At 52.2% G+C, this 27,074-nt stretch overlaps 2 protein-coding genes across 12 annotated transcripts in view; both read right to left on the bottom strand.

Moving 5' to 3' along the window:
* Positions 1-15,553: 15,553 nt before the first annotated feature.
* Positions 15,554-24,457, bottom strand: Nsmf (NMDA receptor synaptonuclear signaling and neuronal migration factor). Of its 9 annotated transcripts, NM_057190.2 has the most exon segments (16): positions 15,554-16,745; positions 16,845-16,920; positions 17,511-17,613; positions 17,756-17,835; positions 18,013-18,083; positions 18,172-18,205; positions 18,336-18,419; positions 18,670-18,794; positions 19,240-19,329; positions 19,881-19,933; positions 20,621-20,689; positions 20,974-20,979; positions 21,709-21,784; positions 22,718-23,218; positions 23,788-23,849; positions 24,186-24,457. In NM_057190.2, coding segments are annotated over 16 exon segments (1,599 nt in total). In that variant the 5' UTR covers positions 24,257-24,457; the 3' UTR covers positions 15,554-16,647.
* A 373-nt stretch (positions 24,458-24,830) lies between these two features.
* Positions 24,831-27,074, bottom strand: part of Pnpla7 (patatin like domain 7, lysophospholipase) — a 79,321-nt gene continuing 77,077 nt past the window's right edge. For all 3 annotated transcript variants that reach the window (XR_015681378.1, NM_144738.2, XM_087648308.1), the window contains 5 exon segments: positions 26,753-26,905; positions 26,507-26,617; positions 26,302-26,386; positions 25,366-25,469; positions 24,831-25,217 (listed from right to left, as the gene is read on the bottom strand). Coding sequence is in view for 2 of the 3 variants with exons in the window: in NM_144738.2 (NP_653339.2) it covers positions 25,095-25,217; positions 25,366-25,469; positions 26,302-26,386; positions 26,507-26,617; positions 26,753-26,905 (576 nt within the window). In the remaining variant the exon portion in view is untranslated.

Genomic DNA, 27,074 nt, shown 5'->3' with positions numbered 1-27,074 from the left:
CACAATCCAGATTCTGGAACTGAACAGTGACCCTGAGTTAAGGTCCTTTTTAAAGGACTTTTTAAGCAGGACTTATGAACAGGGTTTTAAAACCTGAGATCTACAAACATTTGTGTCAAATTATTCAGCCAATCATGACTTAGGGATAAGGGATTTCCTTAGGAAATGTCTTTGTTGTATGCTGGTCCTGCTCCCATTGGTTGGGGTATTCACTGTGGCTGGCGACCTGCATTGTCTAGTGTTCATGTCCTAACTTGTCAACCAGGGTGTCAGTTACTCGCGTCCATGTCTCTTTCTGCTGGGTCACTTCCCAGGGAGGTCTTGGGAACTTAAACTTTACCATTGGCTCAAAGTGGAAGTCTTATTCCAAATAGTTTCTTATATTGGTGCAGGTGTCTTTTATGCTGGGGTCCATCCCAGGGGCAGTGTGTAAATGCAAATACCATAAAACTATACACACAGACACGGGAAGTGCTGCCGGGTGGTTGGTTCAGGTCCAAGCTTATTGTGGCTAATTATGCAAAGCAGTTCTACTGACTTCTATTGTGATCCCAAGGCTACAGAATATAACAGAATATGTAATCAACTTGGGTGTGAGAAAGATTCCTAGTAACAGCAGAACCAACGTATGAGAAAGTTTCCTTATAATATTAGTAACAACAAAATGACAGGCTAGCCAGGTAACAGTTACCTAGGCCTTAACACTGCATCTAGGCCTTAATTTTTACCTAGGCCTTAACACTGTATTTATTTATATTAAAATAATTATTTGCTTATTATATATAATAATATAAATTTGTTATATATTTATTTTAGTGCTCTATCTACATATATACTTGCATGCCTGAAGAGGGCATCAGATCTTATGACAATAGATGGTCATAGGCCATGTGGTTGCTGGGAATTGAACTCAGGACCTCTGTAAGAGCAGCCAGTACACTTAACCACTAACCACTAAACCATCTTTATAACCCCCATTTTCTTCCTCCCCTCCCTCCCTCCCTCCCTCTCTTCCTTCCTTCCTTCCTTCCTTCCTTCCTTCCTTCCTTCTTTTCTTCCCTTTCTTTTTTTGAGACAGAGTTTCTCTGTGTTGCCCCAACTGTCCTGAAACTCGCTCTGTAGACCAGGCTGGCCTTGAACTCCAAGAACCTCTGCCTCCTGAGTGCTGGAATTAAAAGCATGCGCCACCATCACCTGTCTTTATAATATCATATTTGGCTGCCAGCAGAAGGTAGCCTTGGCTCCCTCTGGACCAGAGCGTCTCTCCGCTGACCCCGAGGAAACACTTCCCAGGAGATTCTGCCTCACTGATGCTGGTCTCTTTTTGTTTGTTTGTTTGTTTGATTGGTCATTGTTTGTTGTTTGCTTTGAGACAGTGATGTGGAAACTTAAGTATGTCGGTTGTGTTGGATGGTGTTTTGCTGGGGCAAATGCATGAAGGATCATTTCGCTGAAGCAGACACAGGTGAAAGAACATTCTGCTATGTGGAAGGATCCGTGATGGAGATCCTTTGCTAATGACATACATATATTGGTCTGCCTTACATTCTGTAGTTGAGCTCCATTTGTCAGGACTCCACAGAGAGAGAGAGAGAGAGAGAGAGAGAGAGAGAGAGAGAGAGAGAGAGAGAGAGAGACAGAGACAGAGACAGAGAGACAGAGACAGAGAGACAGAGAGACAGAGAGACAGAGAGACAGAGAGACAGAGAGACAGAGAGACAGAGAGACAGAGAGACAGAGAGACAGAGAGAGAGAGCTGCTTCCTCAGACTCGGGCTGATTGGCAGAGTGATGTCGGCTGAGACGGACACGCAGGCTGAGACAGACAAGTGATGTTTAGAGGAGTATAAAAGACTTCTGTGACAGAAGCTGGGCTTGGCTCGCTGGTAGAGCTAACTGTGCAACACTCATGTCCTCATGGTCTCATGTCCTCGGTGATCTTTGCTTCATCAAGAGAGGCACAGCCAAGAACTTCTCCAGGCATTCCTGGTGGTCCTGGTCCCTCCTGCTGACTCATCCTGATGCATCTGCGACCTAGCTGCTGTCTCTAGTGCCATCCCGACTCTACCAAACTGGACTGCTGGTGTATCCGTGGAGTGTTTGTGAGTGGATCAGGCTGCCACTGCTGACCTGTGAACTGAACTGCTAATTTTCTGACAACACAGGCAGGAGTTACTCCAAAAAAAAACATTTCTTTTTTTTAAAAGATTTATTTATTTTATTTATATGAGTACACAGTCACTGTCTCCAGACACACCAGAAAAGGGCATCAGATCCCATTACAGATGGTTGTGAGCCACCATGTGGTTGCTGGGAATTGAACTGAGGACCTCTGGAAGAGCAATCGGTGCTCTTAACCACTGAGCCATCTCTCAGCCCCCCAAAAAAACCTTTCTAAAGAGGTCCACTTTCTTCCCCTATATCCTTTCTTTCCTGGTACCTCTGGTGGGTGGTGGACTAGAAGGGAGATTAACAAAATTAAGAACCATCATTAAAAATAGGCTTTGAAAAAAATAAAGTTTCGATTTAGGGTTTCTCTGTGTAGCCCTGGCTGTCCTGGAACCCGCTCTGTAGCAAGCTGGCAACTTAGTGGCTCTTACTTCAAAGTATCATGTGAATGGCCCTGGTAAAGTCTATGAGGGACTCTCAAACTTCCCGATTAAATTTTACATGGCGGGCTTCCACTGTCTAAATATCTCTCCACACTCTTATCTTCCAAGCTCATGAAGAACAATCCATGGAGCCGTAAGCACTCATCGGTCTTTTCTTCCCAAAGTTCAGATTGCCTCCCCGGGCACATGCCCAGCACCTCCTTCCCGGCGCCACTTTCTCTCTAGTTCCTCAAGGCTTCTGTTGCTGTGATAAAGCAGCATGACCAAAAACTTTTATTTTTATTTCCCTCACACTTCCCACAACAGTCCGTAGCTAGGGAAGTCGGGGAAGGAACTCAAGCAGGGCAGGAACCCAGAGGCAGGATGGATGCGGGGGCCAAGGAGGGGTGCTGCTTCCTAGCTCCACTGCTTGCTCAGCCTTCCTTCTTATAGCGTCCAGGGGTGTCACTGCCCACAGGATCTGGGCCCTCCCACATCATTCATCAGTCACAGGCTGGCCAACCAGGGCGGGCTTGTCCACGAGCCAGCCAACCAGGGCGGGCTTGTCCACAAACCAGCTAACCAGGGCAGGCTCGGGATATTTTCTCAAATGAGGTGACTTCTTTCAAAATAACTCTAGGTTGAACGTTGGTATAAGCCCAGCCGCCAACGACCGCAAATATAGACAATATTAGAAGAAGAGACACAGGCTGGAGAGATGGCTCAGCGGTTAAGAGCACTGACTGCTCTTCCAGAGGTCCTGAGTTCAATTCCCAGCAACCCCATGGTGGCTCACAACCATCTGTAATGGGATCTGATGCCCTCTTCTGGTGTGTCTGAAGACAGCTATAATGTACTCATATACATAAACTAAATAAATAATTATTTAAAAAAAGATAGTGTGTGGATTTCAGTTGCATTTTCCTTAGGATTGAGATGTTGAGCATCTGTTCGTGGGCCTACTGCATTTATCACAACACTTGGGTTAATTGTCCTCTTGTTTGAGCTTTAATTCAAGTACTTATTTTAATACTGTTTAGAGGATCCTACATAGTCTTGGTACAGATTCTTTTTTTTGAAAATTTTTTTTATTTATTCATTTATTATATATAAGTACACTGTAGCTGTCTTCAGATACACCAGAAGAGGGCATCAGATCTCTTTACAGATGGTTGTGAGCCACCATGTGGTTGCTGGGAATTGAACTCATGACCTCTGGAAGAGCAGTCGGGTGCTCTTAACCGCTGAGCCATCTCTCCAGCCCGTTGGTACAGATTCTTGAATAAGTGACTTTAAATTATTTTCTCCCAGAGTGTTAGTGTTCTGTTCTGACAAGAGTAAGTTAAGGGATCAGTGTTTATTTGGTTTGTAGTTCATGTTGGAGAAGTCAGAGGACCAGGAACCCGAGGCGGCTGGTAACACTGTATCTGAACTGGGGAAGTAGAAGCAGGGGCCAGGCAGGGTGGCATAGCCTTTACCCCGGCACTCAGGAGAACCGGAGATAAGCCTCATCTACATTGTGAATTCTTTTTTTTTTTTTTTTTTTTTTTGTGGTTCTTTTTTTCAGAGCTGGGGACCGAACCCAGGGCCTTTCGCTTCCTAGGCAAGCGCTCTACCACTGAGCTAAATCCCCAGCCCCTACATTGTGAATTCTATGTGGTGAGATCCTGTTTTTAAAAGAAGAGGAGGAAGCCAGGTGGCGCTGGCACACGCCTTTAATCCCAGCACCTAGGAGGCAGAGGCAGGCAGATCTCTGAGTCTGAGGCCAGCCTGGTCTACAGAGTGAGTTCCAGGACAGCCAGGGCTACATAGAGGAAAACAACACAATCTCCTCTAACTTTGGCTCCAAGGGATCAATGCCCTCTTGTGGTCACTAGCGTCTGCCAGGGTTTAAAGGGAAGTGAGAGAGAACACAAAAGTGGACTCTGGGCTGCGTCACACCAGAAAACTTGTCTGAGCTCAGGACACCCATAAAAAAGGAAATTGTGCTGGTAGAAAGAGCCTCACGAATGGACTTGTCTGAGACTTCCCAGCACTTGTGAGAGAACCCCAAGAAAACAAGTCTTGGATATCAGTTTCCTCAAAACCCAGAATAATTCCTAGAATGTGTCTTCATGCCCCTCCCAGGTGTAACAGACAGGAGTGCTGCGTCTATGGGAAGACATTTTGCCATGTGTGGCTTGTCCTTGTGGTTTCTTGTAGCCTGAACTCAGAGCAGAAATCATCTGGGGCTCTTAAAGTCTGCTACTGCATGATCCTGTCGTTCACCTCATTTATGGACTCCATTCTCCCACCACCGCCAGAACAGCGACAGTATCTCTAAGATGTATGGTCCTCCAGGAGATGGCCAGCATGTCAGGGAGAATGGCTGGGGGAAACTAGGAATCTGGTGGGTTGGTATGAGGAAGCCATCGGTCCCTAAAGGGAGCAGTAGAGTAACTGACTTAGACCAGGTTCTGGGACCTGAAGAGCTTGTTCGAGTCGATCTGGAATCCACAGGTCTCCATGAACTGAGTATGGTTGGGACACACAAGTTATCCTAGGGAGCTGCCAGCTAGGAAGACTCAATAGAAGCCATCGAGAAGCCAGCTTCCAAGAAAGGGGTCTCTGTTTCTACCTGTGGATGTGTTCCGCATTGATTACCACCACCACCGTCATTATCATCACCCCAGACATCTTAAATGTAGATTACAAAGTCCCAAGACTAGGTGGGGAATAAATAAGGGGAGTCAGCAAAAGCCAGTGTGCTGCATTTTTGATGGAGACCTCTAGGTGCCCTACTAACCCAGCCAGCCAGTCCAGCCCAGAGCTACAGTTCTTTCCATGGCCTGCCCGCACCAGTACCTCCACATGGTTTTTTGTTTTTTTGTGTTTTTTTTTGTAGCCGGGTTACACTAGGTAGCCTTAACTGTCCTGGAACTTGTTATATAGACCATGCTGGCCTTAAGCTCTAGGGCTAAAGGCATGCACCATCACGTCAGAGACTTACTTTTGGGGGGAGGAAGGAGTGGTTGTGTATGTATTTTATTTTATGTGTATGGGTTTTTTGTATGTATGTCTGGACATCATGTGTGTGGTGGTGCCATGAAGGCCAAAAGTGTGGGATCCTCTGGAACTGGAGTTACAGGTGGTTGTGAGAGGAGGTGCCATATAGGAGCTGGACACAGAACTTGGATGGCCTGTTTTATGTCAACTTGACACAAGCTAGAGTCACCGGAAAGGAGGGAGCCTCATTGAGAAAATGCCTCTACATGATGCAGCCTTAAGGCATTTTCTTAATTAGTGATTGGTCAGGGATGGCCTAGCCCATCGTGGGTGGTCCTGGGTTCTCTAAGAAGCAGGCTGAGCAAGCAATGGGAGCAAGCCAGTAAGCAGCGCCCCTCCATGGCCTCTGCACCAGCTCCTGCTCCAGGTCCCACCCCTTTTGTGTTTCTGTCCTGATTTCCTTCAATCATGAACAGTGATACGGAAAAGTAAACCAAATCAACCCTGTCCTCCCACGTTGCTTTGGTCATGGGTTTCATCACAACAATAAATAAGATAGTAATAAATAAGACCCTAAATAAGATACTGGCTCCTCTATAAGACCAGCAAGTGCTCTAAACCACTGAGGCATCTCTTCAGGTCTTTCTTGCTACCTCATCCTCTCGTTGATAACTAATATAATAATCCTTATAACCCCACTTACTGCGTCCAATTCTCACTAGAAAGAAATGTTCAGCACTGATCCTGGAGAGAAACCCTCACACTGATCCTGTTGTGCTCCTAGAAGTTGTAGGACCTGTTTAAGCCTGGCCCCTTTCTGACCAGCACCTCTAATGACTGAATAAACCCTTTATTTCAGAGATCCCTCTGTTTTGAGTGTTTGGTTTAGCAGTGTACAAGCCAAATGGAATTGGCTTACAATGAAACTATGACCTCAGGTCATGGCCAATTCTGTGCACAAGGAAGGTCTTTAGTTCAAAGGCCCATCTGCAAAATGAAAACAGTTCAAGAAGACTTATTAAATCTTTAGCCTCAGCCTCCTTAGGGCCTAGAAATGATAACAGAATACCAACTAAATTAATAAGAGATGGGAAAAGACTGTAGTGAGTGTAGGAGAGTGAAAGGCACCCTGGTTCCCTTGAGCAGAGGCTTGAAACCCCGGTGACCCTGAAAGGGACCGTAGGCGTTTTGTCTGATTCCCAGGAAACCAAGTCCGTCACTAGCTACAGCCCTCCATAGACTTGTGGCCATCAGTCATGTAAGGTCAACACTGGAAGCCCCTCTACCGGTAGAGGATGTGACCACAGGTCACATAGACTCAAGACAGATCTCCATTATAATGAGGTACCCCTGCGCTCCCAGCCACACCTCCACCACCAAGCCAGCAGCCAAGGACTACCCCCGCCGGAGCTCCCCTTCTTTTCCCCCTTGGCCCCAGGCTAGATCCAGTCTGCAGACCCCAACTCTGTTCTCAGCTCTTCTATAGCCGTGCCTGGATGCCCAAGAGCCTGAGAACCCAATGACCTCAGCTTCTTTGCAGCCTGGGGGTGGGGGGAACCCCTGAGCCAGCTCCAGCTGTGTCCCACGCTCAGACTGCGCTCCCCACCCCCAGAGGGAGGCTTCCCACAGCCGGACACCTGCCCAGTGACAGTGAGGGGTAAGCATGGTCAACTTCCAGCGTCCTGCCTCCCCGAGTGGCCAAGTCCTGTGGTAGAGTGGATACGGGACCCAATAACCTATAGTTGGTGCCAGTTATAAACCTACAGTGAGTCCTGCTTACCTCAGGAAGGTAAAAGATATGGTGGAAAAAGTGAGGTGGGCTAGAGATAAAGCTCTGTGACCAGGCTGGCATGTGGGAAGCCCTGGGTTAGACCTTCAGTACCACAGAAAGAAGAAATGAGGTAAATGAAGAAAGAATTAAAGGAACCTCCAGGTTATTACTGAGAATTGTGATGAATAAAGTGGAGAGCAGTTGGTCGGGTCCTAATGAGAGAACTCAGGGAAATTGGAGGAAGGGTTTAAGGTGCAAGCTGTGGGAGAGCCTGTGTACTTGGACCCACACCCTGTAAATAGCGGTGTCCCTCTTACCCCATTGTATTAAAGGGTGGACACTGCTTCTGACTGGGGACTCTTCTTACCTTGCACTGGAAACCAGAATGCACGTAGACTGCCCTTCAGATAAAATTAGCTGGACTTGCTTTGCAGGCCTGGGGATTCCCGTTAGCCCACAGCACAGAGCAGAAGCTGCAAGGGACAGAGTCTCCACGTGACAGCCCTCAGTGAAGAGTTGCCGGGACTTCATGAAGAGCCTTGGAGGCCAGCAGCAGTGATGGGAGCTTTGCTCTGGGACTGAGATGCACTGAATGAAGGCCCTGGTAATCCTGAAACTGGAGCAGGATGGACTGAACTTCTTGAGGGACGTCATGGGAACTCTGAGGAAACACCCACACCCATGGGAGTTCCATGGAAGAGGGAAATGGCTGCACAGGGTTATGTAGCCCATCAAAGGACATCCTCAGGAGCTGAGAGCCACAAACACCCAGAACTACCTGGAGCAGTGACCGGGTTCTGCCTGTCCAAAGATGGTGTCCTATTGAACAGCTTTCTTCTGACCACTGGAGCTCTTGGGTTTGTGAAAGAAAGTATGCCAAGGCAGCCCCATGAAGACCTAGGCAGTGGTTGACACCTGTGTTGGGGTCTTGCTGACTTGTGGGCAGTGGTCGCATAGTCCAATTGAAGGAGTAAAGGGGTATACATGCTCCCTCTCCCCATGCCAGGTACAGTGGTTCTGGGACCCAGACTTTGAAGGAGCTTGGGACGTCGTCTATGCAGACAGCTACAGCTGTGTTCTCAGCCCTTTAAGTCAGAACACCCCAGGCTGTGCACCCTTCAGTCATCAGAGAAAGCTCATAGCACTGGATGCTTCTGGATTTCCTGGTGGTGAACACAGCCCACATAGCCCGAGCTTGTCAGCCCACCTTATCTGAATGGAGCAGGCGAGGGGAGGCATCTGCTGACTGAGTGCGGTCGCTTTCAGTCTGGCCCAGCAGTGGCCATACCTACTGCCCCTTTCAGAGGCGATTTTTATATTAATAAAGGAGACTAGTAGCTAGCAGTAATGGATAAACAGATAAGGAGCGGGGAAAGCCAAAGGCTGCATAATGTTCTTAGAGGCACAGAGCAGGGGACAGCACTGTGCTCAATTGTACCAGATGATTGGAGAGGTGAGGCTGTTTTCTGAGACTACAGTAGCTTCTGGAGCCTAAAAAGATCTAACAAAACCTGCAAATACCAGTGGCCTCGCCTGGGGAGACATAGTTGATAGAAGGAAGGGTGTGGCTAATTATCCCCTATATAGCATTCTCCCAATAGCATTCTCCTAATGTCCCCGAACCTTGGGAGTTGTGCATCCCTCTGATGTAAGGATTTTATGTTTAAAGCCAGAGGTTGTCTGGGGTTTTACCTGTAGTTTGATTTTCGTTTATTGTTCCTAGGATTCACTCTCCATCACAATCCATAGAAATTAGAATTGCTGCTTGAAAGCATTCAGTTCGCTTCAGGAAAGTTGAACACATGGAGGCAGGGCCTGAGGCAATCTCCATGCAGGGAGCCCATGGTGCTTGCTTCAGTGTCTCTTCCTTGAGCTTTGTCACCCGCATTCCTTTATTCGTATCCTCGCTCACGTCTTTTGTAATATACCAGGAAATGTGTTTCTCTGGATTCTGCGAGCCACTCTAGCAAACCAACAAAACTGAGGAGAGGGACTGGGGTGGTGGCTCCGTGGAGGCTCCATGAGGTGCTTGCTCATGACCTGAGGTCAACCCTGGATCCCATGAGTGAAGGACAGAGTCAGCTCCTACAAGTTGTCTGTCACACTGGCACGTGTGTGTGTGCATGTGCACACACTTGCATGCACGCACACCCACACACCCACACACACAGAGGCACATGCACACATGCACTTTAAAAAGGGTTTTGTGAGAACCTGGGTTCATAGCCAGAAGTATGGGGAAATGTAACTCAGGGCATACAACCAGAATCCAGATGTGGACATCCTTGGGGACTTCCATGGCCCCTGCTGTAGTGAATGGGACTGGTGTGCATTCACTCGAGGCACAGAGGACTGACTGACCATGTCAGAATGAATGCAGGATAGATGGTATCTGTAAACAGAGGACAGACCCCAGAAGAACCAGACTCTGATTCCTGGATGTCTCACTTTAGCCTGTAGGACCACAAAAAAAATTCAGTTTTTCTCTTCTTTTTAAAAGATTATTTTAGGGGTTGGGGATTTAGCTCAGCGATAGAGCGCTTGCCTAGCAAGCGCAAGGCCCTGGGTTCGGTCCCCAGCTCCGAAAAAAAGAAAAAAAGAAGAAAAGAAAAAAAAGATTATTTTAGGGGCTGGAGAGATGGCTCAGTGGTTAAGAGCACTGACTGCTCTTCCTGAGGTCCTGAGTTCAAATCCCAGCAACCACATGGTGGCTCACAACCATCTGTAATAGGATCTGATGCCCTCTTCTGGTATCTGAAGACAGCAACAGTGTACTCACATACAATAAATCTTTAAAAAGAAGATTATTTATGTGTGTGAGGGCTTTGTCTGTGTGTATGTCTATGCACCATGTGAGTGCCAGATACCTGTGGGAGTCAGAAGAGGGCGTCAGATCCCCTGAGGCTGTAGTTACAGAAGCTGCCATGCTTGCTGGGAATTGAACCTGAAGAGAAGAGTCTCTTAATCACTGAGTCATCTCTCCAGTCTTGTCCTCTTCCTCTTTTCTTCTTTCTTCTTTCTCTTCTTCTTGCTATTCTAGTTCTTCTCCTCCCTGTCCTCCCCCCTCCCCCTCCCCCTCCCCCTCCCCCTCCTCCCCCTCTTCCTCCTCCTCCTCCTCCTCCTCCTCTTCCTCCTCTTCCTCCTCCTCCTCCTCTTCCTCCTCCTCCTCCTCCTCCTCCTCCTCCTCCTCCTCCTCCTCCTCCTCCTCCTCCTCCTCCTCCTCCTCCTCCTCTTCTTCTTCTTCTTCTTCTTCTTCTTCTTCTTCTTCTTCTTCTTCTTCATCTTCTTCTTCTCCTTCTTCTTCTGTTTTTATTCTAGTTCTAGTTCTTCTTTTTGCTGGAACTTCCTAGCACTTTGAGCATAGCTTTACCCACACCTGTGTTCTGTCCTTGGTGTCTGCTTTTTATGGTTCTTTGTTAGCAAAGTAATTCTGCTTGTAGCATCTTGAATCTTATTTTTGAGATTCTGATGTTGAGTTTCACCCTCAGTGGGTTGTGAGCTCAAGACCAGTGCCCCTTCCCAGCCTGTGGGGGCACTGTCCCGTTTGGCAGCATTAAGTCCCACAGTAGGGACCTGGGGATGGGTCCATCCTGGTTTCATGTAAGCTGTGCATAAGTAGACCTGGAAGTGGGCGGAGTGGCTTCTGAAACTTTATAGTTCCCATTTTTGCTTCCCAAGCCCCAAGTACAGGGGAGTCGGTAACAACTCACATAGAAGTAGGTGCTTCTGCAAGTGGAAGAGCTGGCCTGCCTTCCTGTAGGTACTGGGGCCCCTGAGGAAACATGTCCCATGTCTCTTCTGCCCCAGCAAGCAAGGTACCCAACAGAGGGTGTGACTGCTGCAGCATCTAAACATTTATTCTCAGCACCAGTAGCAAGGTCCTTAATGCTCCAACCCCAGTGGCATGGCTCCCATACCCAAGCCTGGTTCTTCCTACGGTATGTGCTCTGCTGGGGTGCACATCAGGTCAAAGAATATGAAGGCCGGTATGTCCATACTTGAGAGAATAAGGCCTGCATGGAGACCACGCCCACCAAACAAGGCATGGGTGAAGGCTGAATGACCTCGTGCTGTTTGTTGTTCCAAAGCCCTTCAGACAATTAGGGAGGTGTGTGCATCGAGTTAGTGGATGGGGGGTTATTATCAGCCTTCAGCATTATCTAATAGATTCCATTCAGGGTTCTGGTTGCCAAGTCATGCTTCCTCTGGAATCCTAAGAACTTTGAATAGCCAGCAGCTGTGGTGCACGCCTCTATCCCAGCACTCGGGAGGCAGAGGCAGGCAGATCTCTGTATCTCTGTGAGTTTGAGGCTACCCTTGTTTACAGAGAGAATTCCAAGGCTACACAGAGAAACCCTGTCTTGAAAAACTAAAAACCAACTGATCCTGCCTCCCAAATCCTTTGAATTATCCATCTGTCCTTCCTTCAAGGCACTACCTGGATGACCTGGCAATACCCTGCTTCCAGGGCACAGTGTGGACGTTGGGACAGCGAAGGAAGAGAGTGCAGAGCTTGTCGCCTGCATTTGCAGAGCTCTTAGCAGTTAACTCTGAGAATGGAGAAGAGAGTCTCGTGGCTATGACTGTACTGTGCAGGTCCTTACAGAAATCGCAAGCAACTGTGAGCTGTCTAACACGGGTGCTGCCCTGGCTAGTTTTATGTCAACTTGTCACAAGCTAGAGGCATCTGAAAAGAAAGAAGCTCAGTTGAGAAAACGCCTCCATGAGATCCAGCAGAGAAGCCACTGCTGCCTGTGGCTGTGCTGTGACTTCCCTTATGATTTTTCTGTGTCTTCAGGTCTTAGCTCATTCTCTTCTATAGATCTTTGTGTCATTGTATAAAAGTGTTTTTAGAGGCTGTAGAGATGGCTTAGCTCTTGTAGAGGATGTCACCTTACTTACACTCTCACTTACACTCTTACTTACACTCTTAGCACCTTAGTTAGGGTTTCCATTGCTGTGACGAAAGACCATGACCAATAAACAACTTGGGGAGGAAAAGGTTTATTTGACTTACACCTCCATGTTGCTGTCCATCACTGAAGGAAGTCAGGACAGGAACTCACACAGGGCAGGAAGCTGGAGGCAGGAGCCATGGAGAGGCCCATGCAGGGTGCTGCTTCCTGGCTTGTTCCCCATGGCTGGCTCAGCCTGCTTTTTTACAGAGCCCAGGGCCACCGGCCCAGGGATGCCATCACTTATCGTGGGCAGGGCCCTCCCCCATCAATCACAAATTAAGAAAATGTCTTACAGCTGGATCTCATGGAGGCATTTTCTCAATTGAGCGTCCTTCTTTTCAGATGTGTCTAGCTTGTGTCAAGATGACACCAGGACAGCACCTGTGTTAGGCAGTGCACAGTTGCTGCTTCTCTTCTTGGTGTCTTCTGATTTCCTGCATGCATGAGCATATGTGTCCACACACACACACACACACACACACACACACACACACACACACAACCATAAAGTATTTTTAATTAAAAAAGCTTTTTATATATTGAAGCTAACAAGCTGTACTTAACAGCCACTAGAGAGGCTGTCCAGTAGGGCTGTAAATTCAAAATCGACCTGAATTATAGAATGAATGACTTCAAAGCCAGCATGACGTAGTGAGACCCTGTCTCAAAATAAGGTTTAAAGGCCGGGGTTGGGGATTTAGCTCAGTGGTAGAGCGCTTGCCTAGCAAGTGCAAGGCCCTGGGTTCGGTCCCCAGCTCCGGAAAAAAAGAAAAAGATTTAAAGGCGGTAGAGATTAGAGCTGTACCTTAGTGGTAGAATGCCATACATTAGCATGCCCGAAGCCTTTGCTAGAGTCAATCCCTTGGCAACACAAACTCACAGCCACTTCCTGTGGTGCTTTGGATATACTTGGCCCGTGGGAAGTGGCACTATTAGGAGCTGTGGCCTTATTGGAGGTGTGGCCTTGTTAGAGGAAGTGTGTCATTGTGGAGGCGGGGCTTTGAGGTTTCATATATATGCTCAGGCCCTACCCAGTACAAATGAGAACCATTCCTGGTTCTAACTTCTGTTTAGGGTTTTATTACTATGAAAAAACACCATGAACAAGGCAACTCTTTTTTTTTTTTTTTTTTGGAGCAGGGGACCAAACCCAGGGCCTTGCGCTTGCTAGACAAGCGCTCTACCACTGAGCTAAACCCCCAACCCCAAGGCAACTCTTATAAAGGCAAACATTTCATTGAAGCTGGTTTACAGTTTCTATTTTTCTATTTTTTGGAAATAGCAGTGGAACCAGCAGAGGAGAAAGAATTGTGTTGCAGTCAACAAAGCTGAAAGGAGTTGGACATCAGACAAGGAGATGCAGAGTTTGGAGTTTGCCCAGCTTGTTTTGGTCTTGCTTTTGTCTAGTATTTCCTCATTGTATGTCCTGTGATGTTGGAAGTATGTGGTTTGCCTTTTGATCTTGATTTTATAGGGGATTACAATTAAGAGATTGCATGAATCTCAGAAGAAACTTTGAACTTCTAGACATTGTTGAGACTGTGATAAGACTGGGGATTTTTGAAGTTGGAATAAATGTATTTTGCATTATGCTCTGGCTAAGGTATGGCCCCCATAGACTTGAACAAGCCAGTGGGTACCAGGGAGTGGAGTGTGATGGTGTAAATATGATTGGCCTATGGGAAGTGGCACTATTAGGAGGAGTGGCCTTGTTAGAGGAAGTCCTTCACTGTGGAGGTGGGGCTTTAGGTCTCATATATATGGCTCAGGTCTGGTCAGTGTGATCCAGACCCTCCTTACTGTTTGTAGAAGACAGAATCTTTCTGGTTGCCTTCAGATCAAGATATTGAACTCTTAGCTCCTTTTCCAGAACCATGTCTTCCTGCAGACTGCTATGCTTCCTGCCATGATGATAATGGACTAAATAAACTTCTGGAACTGTAAGCCAGCCCCAATTAAATTTTTCCTTTATGAAAGTTGCCTTGGTCATGGTGTCAATAAAACCCTAAGACACTAATAAAACATTCTTGCTGAGTATAGGGCCGAATGCCTTTAATACCAGCACTTGGGAGGCAGAGGGAGGAGAGTCTCCATTAGTCTCCATTAGTTTAAGGACAGCCAGTTCTAGGCCATTCAGGGCTACACAGTGAGAATGCCCTATCTGGGAATTATATATATATATATATATAATCTCAACACTATTTTTTCAAAAACTTCTGCCGACTGTGTTCGGTGGCTGTCTGCTAACTCTGACTGAGGAAAGTGAGTAGGTAGATGCTTTAGAAGGGTTCAAGGACACCTTAGGCTGTGGACCACAGGAGCCCCGCTCACTGGTCTAACCACTCTCAGGGCTCTAGGCACGCACCTCTGTTACCCCCACCCCCGCCCCTGGGCTGAGCCTGTAGGGCCGGAGCAAATGTTTGCCTGCTGTAGGGTTAAGGTCAGGGTTACAGCATTAAATGTGCCTTCTAAACAGCAGTGTTGGGAGACTGAAACCACAAACACTATCCCACTTGCACACCACCAGCATGTAGACTCAATGTAGCAGTGACTAGAAACACACACACGTGATCATCATGTGACTTATATTACTTTCAGAGAGTTTAGGGACTAACCTAGTCCAACCTTCCAAAACTGTGTTCATGATGGCACCGGAACCATGCCTTCTTCCTCGTCCACTGCCTGGAGTGTCCTGGTGGCAAGCTCCTCAGAAGGGCAGGCCCCAGCCCTTAGCCTCAAACCCACCAGGCTTTGCCATGCTGCATACATACAGCAGCGCCAGCCCATCCCTAGCCCTTGAACTGCCCAGCGGCTCGGGTCCCTGTCACTGGACAGGTAATGGTCAAGTAGCTAAGTCTGGTTGTGCCCTGGACATGAAGGGCATGTGGTTCACGACTGAGGCTGTAGCCACCCTCTGGCTTCTTGCTCTGGCCAAATGAACAGGGTGGCCTGAAAGAGGTTGGGAGCGGCCCTCTCTTCCATACCTTGGGCTGGGGCAGGGATACAGATGGATTCTGCTCACCTCAGACACTGCTTAACCCTGTTCTAGGACCACAGTTCCCTGCCTGACTCCTACACTACACCTGTGCTGCCTGGTGGACATTCTGGGGGATCCCTACCATTATCTTCCCATGATATATAGCCTTAAGGTGGCTGTTCTGATGGCCCGGGTCTGAAGGAAGCCATGCAGCAGTGGCTTCAGGTGAGCATGTACACGTAAGTTCCAAATGAGAAGACCCACACAGCAGCTGCAGCAAAGGATCGAGTTTAATGGTCACTCTAAGGGATATCGTACATTGTTCAGCGCCCAATCCTAACTCTTCTGGGTCAGGAACACAGCCAGGTGTCCTCAGACCCCAGGCTCTACAAAAGGGGGGCCTGCCCCCAAGCTCCAACTATGTACAAGAGAGCCCACCCTGCTAGACCCTGGGCAAGACTGAAGGGAGTCATGGGGACCTCACAGTTCACCAGCTACTTGACTCTCCAGCCTGGGGTGACAGATCTAGGCCCCCTACCACAATGTTGGTGAGGTTCTTGCCTCCAGCCCCAGTTGGCCCTACCACACCCCTAAGCCTCTGCTCTGGGATGTGGCTTTCAGACCAAGGCTGGGAAAAGCTGAGTTCAACAGCAGCAAGGGAAACGAGGTGGCTTGAGGAGGTGGGCAACAGGTGGCAACCCAGTGCCTTCCCTGACAAGAGGGACGGTGAGGCTCTTCCCTTCCAGTGCCCAGGCTACCCCTTGCCAGGACGAGGTCAAAGTAAGCCAGGGATGACAAGAGGGGTGAAAGCAGGCCAGATTTGGCCAGTGTAGACCGGGCCAGGCTAGGCGGCCTGACAGAGCTAGCCCCACATTGATGGGCCATCCTGGTGCTGGTGATCAAATACAGCAGGGCTGAGAGGCTGGGGGACGGGGGACCTGAACACACACTGGGCCAGTTGTCTACACTGTAACTAGTAGCAGAGTGCTTAACTAGTTAGTAATGCTGCTTCCCTTCAGATTGTTTCAGGGGTGTAAAAAAATTGCACTTATTTCTATGAAACCCCATGGAGGGGTCCCCAATGCTGCAGCCTCCAGGCGAGGCGCGACAGGTCAATGCCCTAGCCATTAAGTGGCCACCGGCCATGAGCTGAGATTGTTAATCCAGGCACCAGGACTGTGGCCTCTGTGGTCCACTGGTGCAGTGAGGACTAGACCCTACGAGAACCTGAGCAACGTCTGAGGGTCCCTGAAGTGGCTGTGGGCAAGGGCAGGGCCACATGGTCCTAGGAGCAAGAGGTGGCCCAGCTCTAGGTTCCCAGCCCAGAGGAAATGGCCTGGTGGTGCCTGGACATGACCCATGCTTCTCACAGGACGTCATCAAAGTCCAGCAGCTTTGAGTGCTGGCGGCTTTTCCACAGGCGGTACAGCCGGAAATCAAAGTAGGTCTCAATCATTTGCTTCCCTGCGCAGGAGAGAGAGAGGGCAAGGGGCTCAGGCCTGACGAGGAGCCGGAAGAGTGAAACCTAGGCAGTCCTCTCAGTGGGCAGTTGAGATAACTCACCTTGGGCAGAGAGCTCCAGGGGCGACTCAAAGGTAACCTTGTAAGGGGTCATGAGGGTCCTGAGGTTCTGGAATAGCTTCAGGAAGGGCAGGCAAGGCCATAAGTCTGAGGTTAAGAGCATGACCCACCCTCCTTGATTAGGACCCTAGGCCTGAGAGCTTTTCACAGGAGGGCTAGAGCAAAGGGAAAGCTGGGACAAGGCCTTGCCTCCTGCTCCCCGTCTCACCCATCTGGAGCCCTACCCTCTCCCCGTTCATTAGGGTTCCCCAGGATGTAGCAGCCCGTGATGGAGCCCTACCTTCTCCCCGTTAGGGTTCCCCAGGATGTAGCAGCCCGTGATGGAGCCCTACCCTCTCCCCGTTCATTAGGGTTCCCCAGGATGTAGCAGCCCGTGATGGAGCCCTACCTTCTCCCCGTTAGGGTTCCCCAGGATGTAGCAGCCCGTGATGGAGCCCTACCCTCTCCCCGTTAGGGTTCCCCAGGATGTAGCAGCCCGTGATGGAGCCCTACCCTCTCCCCGTTAGGGTTCCCCAGGATGTAGCAGCCCGTGATGGAGCCCTACCCTCTCCCCGTTAGGGTTCCCCAGGATGTAGCAGCCCGTGATGGAGCCCTACCCTCTCCCCGTTAGGGTTCCCCAGGATGTAGCAGCCCGTGATGGAGCCCTACCTTCTCCCCGTTAGGGTTCCCCAGGATGTAGCAGCCCATGATGTGGATGACATTTGGCTCAGGGTTCACTTTGCTCATCAGACGGCTCAGCCTCTTCCAGAAGCTGGGGGGATTGCAGATGGCCTCAGCTCAGGGCTCATGGCCCCAGGACTGAGCTTCCAAAAGCACAGTGGAGGGAGGGCATTGGCAGGAATGTACTGGTTTCGAGGCTTCCCTCCCCCGCCCAGGGCACCCTCCGCTCTCACTGGATCATGTCCTCTTCCTTCTCCACTTTGGCAAAGGTGGCCACCTTGTTCTTGAGCAAATAAAGGTGCCCAGGGCCGCCCTGAAAGAGGTCATGGTCAGGCCTCAGGGGTGCTAGAGGGAGGCTAGGATGAGGTGTCCACATACCCAGTCCACAGATGGGCCACACGGACACCCCCACACAGAGTAAAATCTTGGGTGCCCTCCCCCTGCCTCACTGACCTCTTCTCCTGGGGAAGAAGGGCAAAGCTGCTTCTACCTGGCAGAAAATCAGCATCTTCCAGATCTTGGCCCCCTTGTGATAGATGTTCAACTTCTTCTCTATTTCCTCTGTGGACAGAAGGCTATGAGCACTGTCCCTCCCCACGCACGCCCACCTGTCCTGACAGACACCAGACGAAGGGAACGAGATACACACCCAGGATGTCCTCGAACGTTGCGTGCTCATGGTCCTGAGAACAGAGAGGCCACACGTCAGAGCCCTTGCTGGTCCCCCAGGGCATTCAGACACTGGGAGGGAGGCCGGGGAGGGAGAGGCATACCCAGGGTCTGTATGGGTGCAGAGCTGGGAAGGACACTCACATAGAGGATGGGGATGATGGATGGGTCGTCTCTGCGGATGATGGTTGGGATGTACTCGGCCTTGGGCACCTTGGAGGAGATTAGCTGTGGGGACAGGGAAAGCCCTGTGAGGTACAGCTCATAGTCAAGAGAGAAATCCCAACTCTCCTGCAACCCTAACCTTTGAACCTCCCCAGGAAGCAGAAGGCTGAGACCCTAAGGACTTCTACCACTGAGGTGGAGCCTTGGAGACCCCTCCCCAAGCCAACGATGGAGTGTGGGTACAGTGGGGAGGAGAGGACAAGGCTGTGCCCCACCCAGGTGCCATGGGGGTACACCCAGAGGTAGGCCTCACCATGACCTTGGGTGGCAAGAAGCCCTCAGTGTCGCAGGCCGTGGCCTCCAGGCCTTTCTCTGTGTCCCAGTCCAGGTCCTCACAAGCCTCATCCAGGGTGCAGTGTGAGCTCTGTAGGTCACTGCCTGGAGGCAGGAGGGGTCACCAGGAGAGTGGCATACCACCCATAGAGCCCAACCATGTCCTGGAGGGTCTTTGGGTAGGTGTGAAGGCTACAGTCACAGTCAAACTGCAGAGCCAGGCCACTGACACCAGTGGGAAGCAGCCCCCACATAGGAAGAGGAGAGACATGTGAAGCTGGGACCCAGCACAGGCATCACCTGAGGCCAAGTACTCCCTGAGAGAAGTGGGTACCACCTTACAAATGCCCCTGTCAGCACTGCTTAGCCATTAGTTAATCCTGCCTAAGAGATAGGAGATTCCAAGTACTCCCATCTCATAGACAGGTAAACTGAGGCTCAGAGAGCAAAAGCGCAGAAGCCTAGCGGTACTGGCATTGGGACTCTGACAGGGATATGGAGCCTAAGGAACTTGTCAGGGAAGTGGGCCAGCCTGCACCTGGACACCTACTGTCTCGGGAGTCGTGGGAGGTGTCGGCTTTCATAGGGGTGGGGTCGCTCCAGGACCGGCTGAAGCTCCGTTCGCGCCGCTCAGCGAACGCTGCAGTGAGTGAGAGCAAAACCCCTATTAGTCAGAGAGGGCAAGAACAGAGCAGACTCAGGCCCTGGGATGGGGGCTGGGGTGTGCGGAGAGGCAGAAGCTGACAAGGACCGGGCCTGAGGTCACAGAGAGTGGACTAAGACCAACGGTGAGACTTGAATAGAGGCACAGCATACTAGGAGCAGAGTCTGGACTTGGAGGACGTGAGGGTGGAGGCAAAGGGGCACAGTGTGGACTACTGTGGGCTCAGGGCAGGGCCTAAGCCAGGCAGAACAGTAGGTTAGGGGGCTGGTCAAGTAGGGCCTAGGTGAGGCAGAACACTGCTGGGGACAAGACAGAACACTGAGACAGAGATGGACAGGAGCAGAACAACAGAGAAGGGGCAAGAGCTGAGGGGAAGGCAGAACAGGCCAATGGGCGGTGGCGGTGCTTGTGTGTGTATGTGGGGCCGGAACAGGCTGATGGAGGCGCACTGCCAGCATGCAAAGCCAGCTTGCCAAGAAGCCCCAGACTGCCAAGCGCAGCGACGCCCCTCCCTGGACCCCTCTTACTCTGGGCCTTCACCCGCCGACTGCCAACCATGCGCAGGTGTTTGCGGAAGTTCCTGGAGGAGAAAGCACAGGTGGTGAGGGTCCACAGCAGTGGGTGCTGGCTCCTGCCAACCTCGTCCCTGACCACACTGAGGGGACACAGAACAATCTCCCCGAGGCTCCCGAACAAGGCCTGCCTGCTCCTGAGCCCCAACCAGAACTCCGGAGCAGAGGCACGGTGCCTCTTTCCTTCCACCTTTGTTTCCTGCTGAAGCTTCTCAGAGGCACCTCCTCTGTAGCAGACATCCTAACGTCCTCTACCTGAACCCACGCCCGCAAGTTGGCCTGGGGGTTTCAAAGTATCCCTTCCCCATGAGGAAGACAGATTCGTTTTTTTCCCCCTGAATTTTGTGCCCTGCCAAGACCCCATGTCCAGTTTCCCAGACACACCTCTGAGGTGGGTGGGAGTTGGAGAGGGTAGGCTGTGCCACTGGATGAACAGCTCTGGGCTTCAGGGCTACACAGACACGGAGGGGCCAGCTGGCTTCAGTACGACTATCAATGTACCCTCAAAGTATAGGTCCAGGGGCTGAAATGCAGCCTGGCCACATGGCCTCCTGCCTGCCACGTCCCCAGAGCAGGGCCAGGCCAGTGGTCGCCACCACCCTTCCCCCATCAGGTCTTCCAGGGCCGGGAGGGCCCTGAACAGGCCAGTGCAGACCAGAGACAGACCCTGGTGGCGAGTGGCTGGCAGGCCCTACCTCTGGATTACAGACGCGGAATCATTCTCCCGTTTCCGACGCTTCCTCTCCGCGTAGCCCCTGAATACCCTGAGAAACCGCCGCAAGTCAGCACTGCCCTTGGCTGAAGGCAGGAGGGACACAGACGTGGAGACAGAGGTGCAAGCACGGGGGCCCAGTGGGGCATCCCAGGCCCAGCTCCCAGCAGGCCCTGCTGCGGCCTACTTGTGCACAGGAAGCTGGACTAATGGGAGCTCAAGCACTACTCGCTGCCCAGGCCCAGGGTCCCTGACCTGCAGAATTCTATCCAAGGGTAGGAGGGTCCCCCAGGACAATGGCTGTGCCCCTAAGTGCACATTGCATGGCATACTTACGAGATGCTGAAGCCACAATGTCAAGAGGCAGCAAGAGAAAGAAGACAGCGTGAGTGTGGCTCTGTCTTCCTTCGGCCCCCCAGGACCCCTGAAGGTGGTTTCTCCTCAGCAGCCTAGAGGCTGAGCCGCTGGCCCACATCCCCAGGTGCCGGGGTAGCCAGGCAAGGCTGGGACTTGGTCCTACAGAAGCTTGTTCGTGCCCTGCGCACTGTGCCCTGTTAGGGCTGGGGGAGGGCTGTTTTGATGAGGGACTCTGGGAAAATCTCCATGCATATCTGGTAAAGAGCAGACCTCCAAGAGATCCTGATAATAGTCACCTGCCACACAGAAGCAGCATGAGATTGGAGTTCGGGGTACACACGAGGACCAGAACCCCCAGCCCCACCCAAAACTACCTAGCGATGATGCTATCAGCTGCGACTCTGGGTCAGGTCCCCTGGTAAAATTGAAGATAACGGCCATGACTGAGTGGGCAGCCTGAATGCAGGGAACGCCGTGAGGGGAAGAGAGTGAGGAAATGCAGGGAGAGGCAGGGGTAGGATATGGCCTAAGGGAGCAGGTAGGCCTGCCTCCTGGGGCTCAGAGCTCGGCTTGGCCCATCCACAGACCCTGCAGCGTCTGGCACAGGCGGCTGTTCATAAGAAGCCCTGGGCTGAACCAGAGCCCAGGCTACTTCCTGAGCCCTGGGAAGGGACAACCAAGCCATGGAGTCTTGGCAGTGGACCCTGAACTCACGCTTGCATAGTTGTGGTTGCCGTCTGGAAGCTGAAAGGGTTTTCCTTGGGGAACCAGGTACGGATGGGGACGTCATCTGTAAGAAGAAAAGAGGCTATGGCTGGCAAGGACGGGAGTCCAGAGGCCCAATCCCCTCTCTGTTTTGAAGAGACTCTGGGCCCAGGGGCAAGATGACTCTCAAGGAGAGAAAAAAGCTGGCCCAGCCAAAGACTCATTTTAATTTCTCTGAGAGGAGAGGGAGGGGAGGGGAGGCTAGAGGTGCCTGGCCCTGGTGGGGCTCACGGTGGCTGTGAGCTGTCTAATGTGAGCGCTAAGAACCAAAGTCAGGTCCTGTTGCATTAGTAGGGAGTGTTCTTAGGCCCTGAGCTCTTCCTATGCCCTGGCTTCAGGCGTTCTCCGTTTAACTTTCCATCTAGCAGCTCAGTATGAGGAACATTCTCAGAGGTGTCTCTGCACGGTCACATTTTGTCCCCCTTGGATGTGAGGTAGCTCTTCTCAGCTGCCAGCTGGCCAGACGTTTCCCCCCTTTTATCCCCGCAGAGGGTAAGAGGTCCTTAACATGCAGACTACCTTGCTGGGTTGTCACCTCCCAGGGTCCCCTGGGGCTATTGTCTGCAGCCCACACATGGCTGCTGGACTGTCCTAAGGTGGGTGCTCAGTGGGGAAGAATAGTTACTAGGTACAGCATGCCTCAGGGTACCTCAACCCTCCCTTCCAACTTGACATCCATAATCTTGGGGTCCAAACAACTTCCCCTCCCTTGTAGTTTCTGAAGACAGCCTGATCTTCCATTAAGCCACATTTTCTGTCTTCAGGATCCTCTGGGCCCTCTCCTTCAGGAAGTATCCTTGATAAACTGAGAGAGGCCACAGTTCACAGGATCTGGGTAAGGGATGAGCTCAGATGGAAGGGATATCACACACCACAGCACCCTGCTTTAGTGACTGCTGCTGCTGCTGCAGGCCAGCAGGCACCCCAAGCCTGCCCAGGCCAAAGATAAGGCCCTCACCAGACACTCCATCAACACTATACATCCTTTCCAGCTTCTTGTGACGGCCGGAAGCCTCAGGTAGAGGTGGCTGTTCCAACCCGAAGGCCCGAGGGGAGGGACCAGGGACCAGCTGGGCACATCCGGGGCATTCTTTGGAGCCCTGGCGGCTTCCTGCCCAGCTTTGGCAGGGCCTGCTGATGTCCTCACGGCTGCTGCCTGGGCTGGCGCGCAGGGGCTGGCTGTGGTGGTGAGGGTGCCGCTCCCGCTGCCTCCTCCCTTTCACCACTGCTAGCTCAATGGCTTCGGCTTCAGAGCCAGGCAGCAGGGCTGGCTCTCTAGAGATGGTGTACACACGGGGCTGGGGGCCCTCTGTAGCCGTCTTCCCGCTGACTGCCTCATCTGAGATGCTGCCCTCATAGCGGCCATTGGAGACGAGGGAGAGGCGGCGCTTGTTGTGGGGTGCAGGCTGCATCTCGGGGGACCCTTCGTGGCCAGAGTAGGCGTCGGCCAGCAGGTGGTCTAAGGGAGAGGCAGCAGGTGAACCTTCCGCCTGACAGTCTACCCTCCCAGTCCTCTGGCACAGGAAAGGTAATACACACCCAACAAGCACCAGGCTTACTGAGGGGGCTGTGACTGCTAGAAAAGGTTCTGCCAGGAGGCCTGTTTCTCTGCTTATCTGGGCCTGAAGCCCTTGTGAGAGTGAGGATTGGGGCGGCAGGCAGGCCTTACTACCTGTGTATAATCATCAGAACTAAGAACAGACAGGCAGATACCCACCCCGCCAAGAGCCTGCAGATACACCCATTTGCCTGGTGCCAACTTCTCCCCTCCCCCCACCAGCTGGCCCCCAGACAGTGGTGCCAGCCCTGGGGGTGCCAAGAGGCCTGTTGCCATGCCAACAACCCAGGCTGGGAGGGCGCCATGGAGATGGGTGATTGGAGCTCCTCCTAGGGTTCTGGGCCCTGGAGGGCAGAGGATGTGAGGCAGACAGACCAGCAAGGTACTTTGGCTGGTTCACACTCCCCTAGCCCTGGCCCTGACCTGGGGCGGAGGGCTCACCCAGCACAGTGTGTTTCCGGTGTCCCTACCTGCACCGTTGCGGTTCTCAGGGTGACTCTGGGACAGGTACTCTCCAAACGCTCGGGCTGCTCTGCAGGGTAGGCAGAGGGAACACTGTCAGTACATGCTGGCTACCAGTCTTTGACACTGGCAAGACCCTCCCTACCAGACCTCCCCCCCACCCAGGCCCTCCACATCAACATGAGAAGAGGTGGGCTCTCTCCACCCACCACAGAGTCAGGGCATCCTGATCACAGACCTCCAACAGCTTTTTGGCCAACCTGCCCAGCCTGTGGGCGGCAGGTTTTAAGGCCTGAGGCCCACTCCAGTGGGACAGGAAAACCACAGGGTACCCGGGCAGCAGCACATATCACAGAGGGGAGCCGGCAGCCGCTACCTGACCTCCCGGTCAGCCAGCCGCACTCACCTTACTTTGGCCGCTACCGAGGACATGGCCTCGCTCCTCAGCGCCCTCCTCCTGGAGGCGGCGGCACCCATGGTCACGGCGCCCGCGCATCCCCCGGGTTTCAGAGCGCGCCCCGCGCCCGCCGCCTCTGCCGGGGGAGCCGTACGGTGCCTGAGGTCGCGCTAGGTCTCGGCCTCAGGGTCAGGGTCACACTTAGGCCCGGGCCCCGCATGGCCGCACCCAGCGCCCAGCGCGTCCAGCCACTGTAGGAGAGCGCGGCTGGACCCGGGGGCGGTGCTCCGCCTCCTGACGCCAAGACTGAGTTGGCGCCGCCCCCAGGATGACAGATATGGGCGTGGCCAAAAGGCGGCTCCTCCCGCAGGCATTCTTCCTGGGGGTGTAAAACTGAAGCCCTTCCACTTAGGCCAGGGCCCACGTTTGCCCATGTATGCCATAAGAAACCGTTGTTTTGGGGAGAAAACTATAGTTCCCTCCAGACCTGGGGCATCCTACCAGCCTTCCAGTTGCTGCCTGGAAGGTTGCAGGCACCAGCAAAAGGGTCCTGAGAGACCATGAAGACCAACCACCCCGCTGACTTTCTGGACCTCAGGTCCACCTAGCTCTTTGCCCCTGCAACCTTTACAGCACAGTAAAATAGCAACACAATCAGATTGACGTTTATTAATATATCAATCCCACACTCCCAAGCCTCACAGAGGCTTCAGTGCTCTTCAGTATTGCTGTGGGGATACAAGGGGTACCAGGGAAGAGAAGAGGCCCATGACTCCAATGCACAGCCCATGCCCCTGTAAGAAACCAGATGGGTGTACCACCCAGTTCGATCTTGTCAGGCAACTGAAGTAGCCTCCAACGAGTGTGTGCAGCCTCAGTCTAAGGGTGAGGCCCAGGTCCTGTGTTGTATTAATCCGGTCAGGAAGGACGATACAGTCTTGGCCCCTGGTCATCTTGATTAGGAAGCCAAGGGAAGGAATCCTGGGACTGTTTTGGGGAAGTCAAACTGTGGGGCCCTTGCGACATCGAAGGTTCACACTCCTGGAAGCAAATCATACATGGTCAAGGTGTGCAAAGTGGGGGCTTGCCAGACCCCGGGCTGTGTCACCTCGAGTGGGAAGTAGCTAGCCCAGAGTCGGGACAGGGGACCTGGGAGTGAGCACAGGCAAGGCGGGGCCCAGCACCTCACCGAGTCAGAGTCCAGCTCAATCCCAGTGCTCTGGAAGTCAGCATAGGTTTCCTTGGGGATGGCTGGCAGCTCTTCCTCGTACTCTGTCTGATAGTCAGACTCATCTGGAGCAGAAGAAAGGGCTACATTGGTCTTCTCTCCAAGGACAGTGGCTGTGCCCAGCAAAGCTCATGCTGAGGCAGGACATGGTCATCCTGGCCCCATGGTGACAGTCCCTACACACAGCCATTCAGTCCCAGGGCTACCAGAGGAGGCTGCAGCAGGGCCAGCAACACATCTCACATGGCCATGCTGGCCCCATGGTGACAGTCCCCACATCTCATTTGCCTTTGTTCATCTCACTCCACAATGTGTCCTGTGTGTTTCCCACAAAAACATGGAGTAACTTGGCCTTCCTTCCCTACTCCCTAACCATGCATGGAGGGCTGGTCAGGGCTGTATAAGGAGATACCAACACAAAGTCAGTTCAGTGCCTGGGGCTCTCACCCTGGGAAGACTCCAGGGCACCTTTCAAGTTCTTCTTTAAGGTGGAACATGCAGCGGGGAATTTTGCAGGACATGCTGCTCGGTTGCAAGATAGGGGTGGGGATGGTGGTTGATGGCCCCTGTGCAGGGCTGTAGGTCAGAGCGGAGGCTGTTGGATGTGGCCCTCAGGTCTCCTACAAGCTCTACCAGTGGCTCCCCTAAAGGTCTGTGGTGTGGCTAGGACGCTATATAGAGAGATGGAGCCGAGTGGCCTAGGAGGCATCCCCATGCTGCGGGAACTCTACGCTGGACAAGTGGGCTCTGGGTCTTCACACAATGGAGATGCAGCCCTGAGCTTCTTGGCTTGGAGAGCTCAGAGTGGGTGACCTCTTCAAGGGCAAGAGTGAGGGTCTAGCATAGTGGAGGCCCGACCACTTCTCTCCTGTCCCACTTTCCCGAGATCTAACTCACCATCCACTGCAGCCACTTTGGCTGGCTCAATCCGTGACACAATCTCAGCGAGGTCCGTGAAGGAGGAATTGGGACAGGTGAACACCTGGAGAAAGGCAGGTGCGTGAGGCATGCCACCTGTCTCGGGCTGCACACCTGCAGGGGATGCTGCTGGTGCACAGGACCCCTGCCCTGCCCCGCCCACCTGCCCGTCTGGCCATCTCACCCCACAGTCCTTCCTCTTGCTTGTCCCCTGCTGGTCCTGCAACATCTTCTCTAGGACCCCGCTCCGGACCCAGATGTCAAATACTGTCCGCCCATGTTGATACCCAACTTCCTGTGTGCAGAGGAAGCCCCATCAGGGACATGAGGAAGCCCCTCCTAGTGCTCTTAGAAAAGAGGCCGGAGAGGTAACCACCATCAGAACTGACTCCCAGGTCCTCTGCTCTCGTAGCCAGCTGGTAATACTCACACAGATCTCATCAAACTTGCCGAAGTCCAGGGTTCGGTAGCTGTCGATGGGAGGCCTCAGGTACTCACAGTAGTCGCTGTTCTTCACCATCTCCAGCTGCCGGACGCAGCATACATAGGCCAGTCGTGTCTGAATCTCTGCCATGTTCAACACCTGCCAAGAGTGCTTGAGCCTCCTACCCTGGCCTTCCCTCCTCTGTCCCTCCTGGCCCAAGAACATGATGGGGTCTAAGCCAGAGCCCTGAAGATGTGACCTTTGTGATCCATGAAACCCTGTTTCAGCCCATCTTGTCCCAAAGTTAGTCCCAGTGTCTGGGGAGCTG

This window comes from Rattus norvegicus, chromosome 3 (genome assembly GCF_021556685.1).
Source record: "Rattus norvegicus strain SHRSP/BbbUtx chromosome 3, alternate assembly SHRSP_T2T, whole genome shotgun sequence".
NCBI lineage: Eukaryota > Metazoa > Chordata > Mammalia > Rodentia > Muridae > Rattus > Rattus norvegicus.
Note: the sequence above shows the minus strand (reverse complement) of the source record. Positions and strands in the feature narration are given on the sequence as shown.

Excerpts from the sequence above, each read along its gene's own strand:
- Nsmf (XM_087646930.1), bottom strand. The coding sequence starts at position 24,256 with ATGGGTGCCGCCGCCTCCAGGAGGAGGGCGCTGAGGAGCGAGGCCATG. Across the intron at positions 18,084-18,171 it reads AACGTTCGAGGACATCCTGG|AGGAAATAGAGAAGAAGTTG; the intron begins GTGTGTATCTCG and ends TTCTGTCCACAG. Across the intron at positions 17,836-18,012 it reads AGATGCTGATTTTCTGCCAG|GGCGGCCCTGGGCACCTTTA; the intron begins GTAGAAGCAGCT and ends GACCTCTTTCAG.